The sequence below is a fragment of the Crocodylus porosus genome, unplaced genomic scaffold, assembly GCF_001723895.1.
Source record: "Crocodylus porosus isolate Cpor-Errol unplaced genomic scaffold, CroPor_comp1, whole genome shotgun sequence".
NCBI classification, from domain to species: domain Eukaryota; kingdom Metazoa; phylum Chordata; order Crocodylia; family Crocodylidae; genus Crocodylus; species Crocodylus porosus.
Genome location: NW_017728949.1, coordinates 6,083,420 through 6,096,091, shown reverse-complemented (window position 1 = coordinate 6,096,091; position 12,672 = coordinate 6,083,420). Strand labels below are relative to the sequence as shown.

Sequence of the window (12,672 nt, the reverse complement as noted above, 5' to 3'; positions counted from 1 at the left end):
ATGATAGGGGAGGGGCGGGGACAGAGTCCTGCGTCCCTCCCCCCCTGCCTTGGGCCAGGGTCGGGGCCATTCCCCCTCTCTGCCCTGCCGCTGTGCTTCACATCGGGGCTCGTGCCTGAGCTGTTCTCTCCCTCCCTCCCCCCACTGCTTTGGATCAGGGCCAGGGCTAGGGCTATTCCCCCTGCCCCTCCTGCCACTTTGGGCCAGGGCCTGCAACCACAGTGGCATTCACGGTGGCAGCAGGGCACAGCCACCCTCCCCTTCCTGCTCCTCTCCCTCCCCTGTTCCCCACTGCCTTCCTTCCCTGCCGGCTGTAGTTGTGGGGGGTGGGGCTCCAAGAAGCAGACCCTGGGGGGTGAGGACAGGGCCAGTGCACTTCGGTCTTCATCGTCCCCCTCTGCCTCCAAGGAGCAGGGGAGGGGGTGAGGTTGCCCCCCTCCCCTTTGGTGCCCCAGTCCCCGCGGTCATAGCGGTGCTCCGCTGTCTGCCCCTGTTTGTGTAGGGCACTCTGATTGGCTTCTGACACAGCTAATCAGAGCACAAATAAATTGCTATGGACAAACATAGACAGACTTGGGCTTTTATAATATTAAAATATATTCTAATATTATAAAAGTCTTTGTCTGCCTGTCTATCTGTCCATAATGCTGTATTCACACTCTGATTGGCTGACTGAAACAGCCAGTTAGAGTGCTCTGAGAGTATTGGGACAGGAGACGGCTTGGGGGAGCGCTGCCATGACAGCAGGGACACAGGGGACAGAGCAGGGGGTGAGGCCAGCTCAGCTGGTCTGGCCTCCCCCAGGTGGTGGAGGAGGGTGGAGAGAGCGGAGAGCCCTGAAGCAGCGGGGGAGTGGACCCATCCCAGCTCCAAAGCAGCAGGTTGGGGAGGGGGAGAGGAGCGGCCCTGTTCCCCCCTCCCCTGAATGGATGAGAAGCTGGGGCGGGGTTGGATGCCTGCCCCCCTCCCACCCCCCATGATAGCAGCCTAGCCCCAAAGCAGCATGTGTGGCGGGTGGAGGTTTCAGGCCCATTCCCCCAATAAGTGGGGTCAGTGCCAGACACAGGGCTCAGTCCCCACATGTGCCCCCCCATGATGACCACCCGGCCCCAGAGCAGCCCTGAGGTGGAGGGAATGGCATGGGGGAGTGAGGCCAGCAGCACTGGCCTCCCCCTCCTCCCACCCGCATGAGGCGGCAGGGGACTGAGGTGGGGAAAATGGGCCCAGATGCAGCACAGCAGGGGGGAGAAGAGGGAACAGTGCTGGGTAAGAAGTTGGGGTGGAGCTGGACATGCTCCGTCCCTGTCTGCTCCCCACAATAATGGAACCAGTGGGGGGGACTGGGGATAGAACGCACAGAGGGAGTGGGGGGGGCGAGGCCAGTGGTGCTGTGGGGTGGAGTGGGCCCAGACCCCAAGCGGCAGGGCGGGGAGCAGCCCCAGGCCCGGAGTTGGGGGAGGGGAGGAGCAGGGCTGGGCCCATTGCAGGGGGGTGTGGGGACAAACCGGGCCTAATTGGGGGTGGAGAAGCCAGCCCGCCATGGTGGTCGGGGAGGAGCCAGCCCAGCCTGAGGTGGCTAGGGGAGGGGAGGAGCAGGCCTCCTTGCTCCCTTGGGCCCAGGCCCATGCCTCACGTTGGCCCAAAGCCCACTCCTCCCCTCCCGTCGCCTCCACTGTGTTGGCCCAGACCCGCTGCTCCATTGCCTAGCCACCACAGTGGGCCTGCTTCTCCCCACCCTTGGGCCCACTCATCCCCCACCCTCCACCCCGCATTGGGCCCGAGCCTACTCCTCCCCTCCCCCCGTCATCATGGCAGGGAAGGAGAGAGTGGGCCCAGATGGAGGGGCAAACACGGGGCTCTATCCCTGCCTGCTCCTCCCCATCATTCTTGATGGACAGTTGGCTAGTGTGTGTGCCTGTGTATGTATCAGTTGAACACAATGTTTTCTTTGTATATTTAAACTTGAAAGCAGTTGGGGTGCCTACCAGTGCCTCAGTCATTATAATAAAATTAATTCTAAATACATATGTATTTTGGTGTTTGATTTTTGCTTTTTTTTATCATGGAATATCAGAACATCACCTGCCCTCTCTGCTCACCAGGACGTGGGTTCAGTTGTGGCTTTTTCCCCCTGCTGCTTTGTTGTGCTGAGCTGCCGTGATATGCTGGTGTCCTGCCCCTCCCATGCTTTTGCCTCTCATTCCCAACCCAAAGCCCCCCCCACTGGCTAGTTTTTTTGGAGTCCTTCACTCTCAACACACAGATCCCTGTTTCTACTGGTGCACCTCACTCATGACCCCCAGGCCTCAGCCCCGTAGTATGTGGGGCAGGAGGTGTGTGGGCATAGGTAACGTCATAGATGATGCATCACAGGGACATAGATTCATAGTTATTAGGGTCAGAAGAGACATCAGTAGGTCATTGAGTCCGACCTCCTGTCCTGGGCAGACAACCTCAGCTAGGTGCTTGTCCAGCCTCCGCTCAAAGACCCCCAAGGTAGGGGAGAGCACCCATGCCTTGGAAGCCTGTTCCAGATTCTGGCATCCCTTACTGTGAAGAAGTTCTTCCTAATGTCCAACCTAAATCAGCTCTCCATTAATTTGTGGCCATTGTTCCTAGTTACTCCAGGGGGTGCCCTAGTAAATAGAGCATATCCTATTCCCTGCTGCCCTCCCCTGATGAATTTATAGGCAGCCACAAGATCACCTCTCAGCCTTCCCTTGCAACATGGGGTGGCATGTACCCCTGCCCCAGATTTCTGTGCCCACAGTGGGACATGGGGATGCACTGGCTGGACTAGCACTGGGCAGGAGCTGTCTCTGCAGCCCAGTGGGTAGGACCTGTGAGGGAAGAGCAGAGCAGGCTGGGAAGGCTTGGTGCTATGGTAAGGCCATGGCTGCCAAGGTAAGGTACCCCGTGTCTGCTGCTGCAGTGGGAGGGGCACAACACTGCGGCACCTCACTTTGATAGCCGTCATGGTGCTCCTAGTGTTTTTGCCAGCATTGAGCCTCCTCACTGTGCTTCGTCCTACTGTGCCGGTTTCTACCCACTGGGCTGTGGAGGCAACTTCCACCTTATGCCAGTCTGGCCAGGCTGCAGCCCTATGACCCATTGTGGTGACAGAAATTTGGGGTGGCATGTTCACCCCAATGTCTCCCAACAGGTTGCCTATCTCCGCATGAGTGGGAGTCTGCATAGTGGCAGGGAGCCAGCCCTCACTGGGATGAGCTGCCTGTGGCTCTGTCCTGCAGCCCAGCTGGGTTCCATGGCTGTGCATTCACACTTGCTCCAGCCCCAGCCCTAGGCATCACATACCACCTCAGCTGGCGAGTGCCCCCAACTGCTAACCCTGCCCCACTCCCTCCCTCACTATGTGGGCTTGGCATGAGCTATTGCCACCACCTCAATCTCTCCACAAGTTGTGCCCCTCACTGCACCCCACCACATGTCACCTATACCCCCTGCTCCCCATACGTTGTCTACACCCCCCCATAGACTTGCCTTCAGGGAGCTGTGAGAGCTGCTGTCTACCACGCTGCCTGGCTGTATTGCTGGCCACGTGCATGCACATTGTGTTCCCTGTCTCTGATTGCCCTCCTACTTTCCCCAGTTCCAAGCAGCTCATTGCAAGCTGGAGCTCTGCCAGCCTGCAAGGTGGAAACTCATAGTTTCCTGAGTTTCTCCTTTAAAGAGGAAAATCCCTGATACTCTCCTTTAAAAGAGAAAATCTGTGTTTTTCTGTGGGGAATGGAAAACCCAGATCCCTAGTGATAACTCTGGAAAAATCTCTTTTCCACGTTATGCCTTCTAGAAATAAGGTGCGTGATTTATTTGGCGGCACGTTGTATGCAAGAAAATACAGTAACACCCAGTGAAAATGAGAGCAGAACTTTGGTTATGCATCTTGGTTATGTGTCTATGTGTTGGTTTGGGAAATGGAGAGAAAACAGCACCCAGCAAAGTATCAGACATTAAGAAAAGGTCATCTGGTTTGGTACTACACTTGTAGAATTCAACCATACTTCTCTGGCATGACCTTTCTTCAGTGAATTTTGATCGTGTGGTTCCCCACCTCCATTTCTCCCATAACTGCCTCTTGATTTAAGCTATGGCCTCATTTGCTGAGACATTTACAGTAAATAAAGGTTAACTGTATAGATTTTTTTTTAACAGCAGGCTCCCAGACATTTAAATGTGTCAGACTCAATGATAAATTGATGTAAGCTCTAATAATGACATACTAAGAAGGTTAAGTACCTTTAACATTCAAACAGAATTCTGCTCTTAGAACTGTTTGAGTTTCTCCTAGGGAAAATATCTGTGACTGGTTTTAGCCTCTGGCTATGTGTGGAATTAAAAGGCAGACACTTGTTTAATAATTTCTGAGACAATTACTAGGTATCCTCTTTTCACAAAAGACTGTTGTGTGTTTTCCCCTCCATCTTCACAGGTCAGATGATGATGATGCAGATAGCAGGAGTTCCAGGGTGACCCGACTTTGCACTTACTTTCAGCAGAAATATAAGCACCTCTGCCGCCTGGAGCGGGCAGAATCTCGTCAGAAGAAATGCCGGCATACACTCCGGAAAGCTTTGCTGCAGGCGGCCAGCAGAGAGCCAGATAGTGCTGGGCAGCTGATACATGAACTTCGGAGAGCTACGTGTACTCGGACCAGGTGAGAGGCATCGCCCTTCAGCACGTTTGAAGTAGTATCTTAAGCAAGACAAAGCAAAAATCAGTGGTGAGATAAGCATGCTAAGGTGAAATGTTCAATCAGATATCTTTGCTGACACTATATGGAAGGCAAAATGCCCTTGACATAAACATGCCTATCAATAACATAGAGTAAACGAAACATATTGTGTGTTCCATAAGGCTAGGCCCCTTTTAGCTGTGAAAAACGGATCCTTTGTTCAGCACATGTGCACAGACAGGCTCGTGCCATTTTAATGATTTAGGATCAGACCAGGCCCCACTGAAATGCATTTGTCGTTTTTACTCATTTTTGCATTGTAACTTACCACCTAGTCTTTTGGATTCGATTTCTTTTTTGTATTAAGGGAAAACAGCTCTTTCTTATGCCGTCTGTGTACCTTCTGTCATAAGCACTGGTACCTTAAATGAAAATCAGCAATGGAACAAATATCCTCTGACAGCTCTGAAGGAATCCCTCTAGGAATTCTTTCTAAGTAATGTCAATATCCCTCCAGTTCTTGGCATGCATGGACTTGTTTAGTTCTGTGCATGTGACTTGTATGGAGGCAGAATAAGTGCAAACCCTGGTGTTTGGTCTTCGGTACCAGCAGTTTTCCCTCTGCTGGTTCTAGCTTTGTTCACCAGGACATATGACCTTGGGAGGGGTGTTGGATGCATAGGGCAGAAGCAAGCCACACTTAAAAGAGCTTCTATAGCCTGTCTACAGAGGGCCCCCTGGATCCAGGATGCTCTTTGTTCCTGTAGGACTGAGTAAAGACTAAGGGCTCTGGTTAATGATGGTGGGTGACTTACTATGGCAGGAAGTAAAGGCTTCCATTTTAGAAAGGCAACTTAGGGCCAGTTTAATAAAGCAATTAATAACTAAGATTTTAAAAATAAAAGTGTGTCTCCAAACAAATTATAAACTAAACCTTGCAAGAATTTGAGCTGATTCAGTGTAATTTGGTGAGATTATCTGGCAAACTATATAGAACGTACTCTAGTGAATAGATTAGTTGCATAATAAAATGAATTTAAAAATGAACAACAAATAAATTGGGTGAGGGGCAGTCCAGCAAAGTAAACAGAGATCATCCGTCTCTGCCCTGATCATATAAAGTGCAGAAGTTGGATGTTGTGATGTCAGATACTTCAGGTTGGTTTTCAGGATAATATCTTTTCCTAAATTTTAATTTTTGTAAACTGGCAAAAAAAAATGTCAACAGGGATTACAGCAAAGGATAAACAGTGAGAGTGTAAATAATGACCCTTCAGGCAACCTAGAGAGTAGTATGAATATGAGGTGAAATTTGCTGTCCACCAAGGGTGAGGTATCAGCATGTCTTATTTTAAGGGCTAACCCAGAACATTAGCAGTGCATAACCCACATATAACCCTTATGTGAATGAGGTGACTTTCACCTTCGGTAAGTGCAGCATTGTTTTCTAAATACCACAGTAGTACCTGGAGGATTCTGATTAGGTTTAGGGAGCTACTGTGTCAGATGCCTAGCACAAAATGCTTGTGGTATCCTGCTTGCTTCATTCAATACAGGTATTGCTCCGCAGCATCCAATTTTGCTCATGTTTGGCACCCATCTTCTATCTAGCCCTGGAGTGTAAATAAAACTATAAATCTAGATTGTAGACTATGCAAATGTATAACTAGCAATACTAAATGTATAACTAGCAATAACTAGCTCTTTGGTTATGCTAGGATATCTGCTGGGATTGGATTTGTTTTAACTGCATCTTGTAATATGCTTCTGTTTCAGCACAAGCCGAGCCAAGCAGAGAGATGCAGAACCAACAACATGTAGTGGAACTGTGAAGGGTGAACAGTGCACTAACAAGGCCCTTCCATTCACCAGGCATTGTTTTCAACGTATCCTCCTCATTGCCCTCAATGTACATTTTGGACTGGGAACCTGCTTTCATTTCTTAGGCAGTGGCAGATGATTTGGTAGCAGAAATGCTTATTTGCTAATGTCTCCCACTAATATGCAAATTACTTAAAATGAATCATGGATTTAGAGCAGTGTAAAATGTGATCTATTTGCAGGGGACAGCCAACATATAGTTCATGTTATTGATATATTAGGCTGTTATGCTCTCTCTACCTAAATTTGGTAGGTGTCAGCAGCCTTATGGAAATGATCTCATTCATTGGTGGGAGGATGCAGTCAACATGGCTACTGTGCAGTTGCTAATGTTTTCTGTACAGCAACTGGTTACTCTTACATGATCCAATAATATAAGTAGAAATTAGGGCAAGGGGGAGGTAAGGAATATAGAGTGGATATAAAGCTAAAATACAGTACTTTGGAGCAGGGGTGTCAAATTCACCTCAGGGCCTAGACCAGATCCTGACCACAGGGCTTCCTCCAAGGTTGGTTGTATGTGGCAAGCAGCAGCTGCTGATGGTCCAGGGCCCAGCATAGGTCAGGTGGCAACACAGATCTGGCAGTGGCAGGGTGAGCAAGGGGCCCAGGGACACCGATTTTGCAGCAGGCTGTGCTCTACTAGCCCCATCCACCCCCCAAATTTTGATAGCTTGCTGAACTACTGGTGGGCCAACTGAAATGGTTCTGGAAGATACAGTACACGGGCAGTGTGTTTGACACTTCTGCTCTGGAGGAAATGAGAGGGATAGAATGTGAGTCCTGGTGCCTGAGAAAGGAAGAATCTGTAGATGAATGAAGGAGATGTCAAAGGGAAAAGTCTTAAAAGAGTGACCTACAGAGGCCAGGTTCCCAGAAAGGGGAAGTCCTCTAAAAAGCAAACTAAGATTGCAAATCTGATCCCAGAGACTAGGCAAGCTGCTTTCTTCCCTACATTTTGTGGCCCTCAAGTTTGTTCATTTTCTTATTTAACAAAATTCCCATGTGTCTTCTTACAGCTTTCTCTTCTCCTTTGCTTACCAGAGATGTGAATTTGTAGCCCTTTGGGGTACTGAAGGGTTCCTGCAGAATGACATGGGTGAGGGATGGACACACAGAGAAGAAAAGATCTAAATGAGTGAGACAGAAGCAAAGTATCTAAAACTGTTATATAGAAAAGACTGACCTAATATAAAAAGATTTTTAAAACCTAGTCCATTCCTGCAGAAAGAGAAAAATCGTAGGCAGTACTTGGCCCAGCTAGGCCCTTAATAACATAGCTTTTTAAGATACTGAGTAAAAGCAATCGGTAGGACACTAGGGTTGCTTCCAGACGAGTGCAGCTGTGCAGTATGTGGTGCAGCAGACTGGTCTGCATTGCTACATACTGCATGTTTCATTGTTCTCTGTGCTGGAAGGGAGCAGCGTGGAGGGGTTTTTTTACCCCTGGATATCCAGGGGTCAGAAAAATCCGCTGAAAAGAGAATGGTACATGCGGCAGCAATGTGCATTGCCCAAAGCTGGAGCCTGGCTGGCCGGAGCTGTATTCCACTACCAGCCAGGCTCCACACAGCAGCATCGCTGCTGCTGCTGCAGCCCCAGAAGGCCCCCAGGACCCTAGGCTAGGTGGCTTGGCTGGGGCCAGCCCAGTGCTGGCCCTACCCCACCTGGGGCAACTTGCTGTGCATCAGAGCATGCATGACACAGGCATTCCTCAGGAACAAGTAGTGGCAGCGCTTGGTGTGCCACCAGTTTTTGTTCCCAGGAAACCAAATGTCCACACATATCTGGACACAGCCTACTAGTTTATTGAGGCAGCATAAAAGCATCCAACAACAGAGTCTTGACATCTGCATTTAGTTCTAAGATCTCCACGATTCAGTTGAGCTTACTAGTTGTCTTTGAGACTTTTTATAAGGGTAAATCACCTTTGCCTCTGGTGTCTCTGCTATCCTATCTATAAAATGAGGTTGATTATGACTTTGATATCTCTGCATGATAAGCATAATGTATGGAGTTTTGTTGATACACTGTAATATCCTTGGACAGCAGAACTTCCATCCCATGCCAGATCTATGTGTATATCTAAAAATAGTTGATGCTTCCCTGCGGTTTGCAAAATCTCACATGGTAGAAGCAGGTGGAGAGTATATAGTCCAGTTAACTTTTGTTCCCAGAGATGCAATGCAGACCTGCAGGCCAGGCTGCTCACTACTGGAATAGCTGCAGATGACAGTGCACGTTGCTATTATTTATAGCTCTATTAGGGGTAACCTGCCGTTGTGGTTCAGTGGTAGAATCCTTGCCTGCCATCAAGACACTGAATGTCTAGACTTAGTCTGGCCTTTGGATTGTGTCTCAATGGTTTAAAGGGGGGGATAGAAGATCTGAGCAGCCTCCACTCCTTCATACTCCTGCCTAGGCTTATGTGTTTAAGGTCTGGGTAACCTCTCATGCATACACCATGATTCAGAAATATTAATGGTTGCCTAAATCAGAGGTGTCAAACTCACCTGGGCCCCAGACCAGATACAGACTGCAGGTTCCTTGTGGGCTAGTTCCAGTGCGGGACACAGTGGTGGCTGCCATAGTCATCACAGCAGTGGCAGGTACAGAGGCAGTGAGAGGTCTAGAGGCAGAGGTCTGGCAGTGGTGGGAGTCCAGGGGGTGGTAGTGGGTCCAGGCATAAAGTCCAGGGGCACAACAAGGGTTCAGGGCAGCGGTGGCAATGAGTCAAGCTTGCCAGTGGGCTATAGGGCCGCGCGTTCTACAGCAGACTATATGCCTCAACTTCTAATAGCTTTTTGGTAGTCCAGTGGGCCAAACAGTTTGACACCCCCACTTTAAGTGTATTGAGCTCTGTGAACAAGAATTTAAATGTGGAGGCAGGTACTAGACATAGATAATCTGGGCCCAAATTTTCAAAAGTGTTGCATCCAAGGGATCCACTTAGCCATCTAAATAAGCAGCAGATGTTTTAGAAATTCTCAGCACCTATCTGCTCCTATTTGCTCCCACAGACAGCTGCTGTGTGCTGGTCTGCTTGATTTAGGTACCTGCATTGGAGCTAAATAGTCTGACCCTGTGCTGACAGGTGTTGTTTGTAATTTCTTTTTTAAAAAAGAAATCCACTTGTACCCAAATATAATTCTGCAGGTACATCCAGTGCAGAAAAATAGAGAACTTTCTGATTCTGCACCTTCTGTCTCATCATCTCCACCATTTGGAGATACCTGGTTCCTGCTCTCTCCATCCAAGTCCTTCCCTTTCTTAGGGTTTGCATTTTCCCTTCAGTATTTTTTTGCATTTTAGTGTTCTTTCCCTGCATGCCTACAGTGGTGGTGATGTTAGCCTCAGTTTGAGTAGGAGCTACTTGGGAGGGAAGAGACCTGCTAATGTTACTTGAAAAGATATGGTAAAATATGTATTTGACTTACTGTAAGTCTCGAAATATATTCTGACATGTGTATGATTTTTCTGAGATAAATCTTCGCAAGTTTAAGTTTAAATTCGCTTGACCTTTTCTATCTGATTGCACATCTTTTTTCCGAAGAGCAGGAAGGATCTTAAAACTACTTATGTCTGTGTTCTCTGAAGATAAATGCCAAGAATTTACCTTAAAGGATGAAATTAAGAAATGCTTTTTTTTAATGTTTCACTATGAATTGTCATTTGACAGTAAGGAAATAGTCCCATTGACTACATTGCTCCAACCAGCACTATTGATCTATTGATTAAGAGTCTCCAGGAAAGGGACTTTTTTTAAAACTAAGAACTCATTAGTGAAATAGCTGCTTCTATAAACCCATTCTGATATATGATAAAATCATTACCAGTTCTGCATTAATGTAATTTTTTGCTTTAAAGTTGGGTTGGAACCTTATCTTGCTTTGAACTTAAATAAGATACACCATTAAAAATAGCATTTTGACAGGCAAATAAAATTCAAGGCTTTGATTTTTATTAGAATGACAAATCAAATGGCTTTCCTCCATCACTGCTGGTGTGTTGTTCCTGACACAGAAATGCATAGATATCCTATTGAATCGTTCTCAGCAGCTCTTCTCAAGTTGCACAGCCAAGTTTGCAGATGGGCAACAGTGCTCTGTGCCAGTTTTTGACATTACACATCAGACACCTTTGTGTGAAGAACATGCCAAAAAAATGGTAAGTACAAACTAAAGCAACAGTTATTTAATTGGGATTAAATTCTGTTCTGTTTAACTCAGTGCTTTTGTGAACTGTAACCTGTTAGCAAGCTGGATTAGATTTATAAACATTTGTTTAAAAAAAATCCCAAATGTATCAAAGGGTACAACATGAATTTTTAATATCTTACTGCTTTGGGTATGCAAGAACAGGACTTCTAAAAATATACCTTAGTGGAAGGTTATGGGGTGGGAACTGACCTAGCCATTACCCAGAATTCTGTGATATATTACTCATGGCTAAGGCATATGGACATGCTACTACAGGAATCATTACTTCAGTCTTGTGTTTGCTAGAGCCTGAGAAACTATCAAGGTTAGTAGAGCTGAGGTGTTTCCATTTTTCCAATCTCCTCCTCCTCCTCCTCTCCATGAAAGATTAAACATTTTTAGGACAGTCTATGTGCCCAGTGATCCTTTACCTTCCCCTACTTTTTTTTTATTTTTTTTGAAAATTCAAAAAAACTATTTAGGAACACTATTACTTTTCCTTTAGGAAAACTACTTGTTAGGCTGCCTCGTACTGTAAGGCTTCCTCTGTGTTTTATTAATTTAATATGGAAATTTACATTTCAATCCAGGGCTTGGGGGTTATTTTAGGTAATCTTCAGTACCCCTGCCAAAGGCCTGACGATTTTCTCCCTTTCATTTCTCTCTTTGCTTAACACTTCAAAGCTCTTTGTTGCAGCCATCATAATTGCACTTGAAGACTGAATATAACTCACTTCATAGCCAGCAAAATGGCACTTTATTTTATAATTGGCCAGCAGGTTGCTCTCTTTAATGTTTCTATAGGGTGCTTCAAATTTTTAATTTGGATTGTGTAAGCACCACACTGTAGTTTTAGTTCAAAAAAGTCTTTAAAAAGTGACATTGTAGATTTACATATTTGCTCTACCTCTGATATCCATAGGATATTGTTGTTCAAACTGCCAACCCTTCTAATCCAGTCTGAGATTGAGAAACAAGCTTGTTCCATTTTCCCCTCCTGTCACCTGTGCTGTCTGCTGTTAGTGACAATGCCAAAGACAGAAAGAACACAACTTGATTTTCATATTCCTGCTTGAGCATGCCTGAGGGCAGCTAGAGAGTTCCTCTTCAAATTGTAGACATTTTGGGATGGCAAGAAAAGGCTGAAGATGGTTGCATTTGTTCCTAAAATATTTCCTTTTCTCTCATTGTCTCTATCAGGACAATTTTTTGAGAGGGGACAGCTCCCGCAAAGTTCAGCACCAGCAGCAGAGGAAACCCAGGAAAAAAACCAAGCCACCTGCACTTACCAAAAAACACAAAAAGAAGAGAAGGCGGGGACCACGGCGGCCCCAGAAACCCATTCCTCCTGCAGTGCCCCAAGGGAACCTCAGCATGCCCACCAGCGTCTCACTGCCAGTAGAGATCTCTCACATACGGTCAGCAGCAGCAGTGCCTCATTTCGTTTATTTTAACTTTAATTTTATATTAAATATCAGAGGAAATGTCAGAGTTGGTATGCTGTTTAGTCTGAACATTGAAAAGTTGGGCACCTAGGACATGTCTGCAGTGCCACATACCACACATTCAGCTGTTCTCTGCGCTGCAAGGGAGCAGTGCAGGGCTTTGGGTTTTGGGGGTTGATGGAAAAAAAGCCAGAGCAGTGCATGTGGGGACAGCATGCACCGCTCAAAACCGGAGCCGGGCCAGCCAGAGCCACACTGCAGCTGCCAGCTATGGTCTGCGTAGTAGATTTCATAGATTTCATAGACATTAGGGCTGGAAGGGACCTCGGGAGATCATCGAGTCCAGCCCCCTGCCCAAAGCGCAGGAAGTCAGCTGGGGTCATAGGATCCCAGCAAGATAAGCATCCAATTTGCTCTTGAAGGTGTTCAATGTAGGTGCTTGAACCACCTCTGC

The 12,672-nt window shown here is 47.1% G+C and overlaps 1 protein-coding gene across 1 annotated transcript in view; it reads left to right on the top strand.

The window, feature by feature from the left end:
• The window catches only part of INO80D (INO80 complex subunit D), a 47,112-nt gene that overhangs the window by 27,595 nt on the left and 6,845 nt on the right, over window positions 1-12,672 (top strand). The window contains exons 7-10 of the mRNA XM_019553650.1: window positions 4,451-4,675; window positions 6,470-6,579; window positions 10,608-10,741; window positions 11,974-12,191. Coding sequence (XP_019409195.1) covers window positions 4,451-4,675; window positions 6,470-6,579; window positions 10,608-10,741; window positions 11,974-12,191 — 687 coding nt within the window. The remainder of the gene's footprint in view (window positions 1-4,450; window positions 4,676-6,469; window positions 6,580-10,607; window positions 10,742-11,973; window positions 12,192-12,672) is intronic.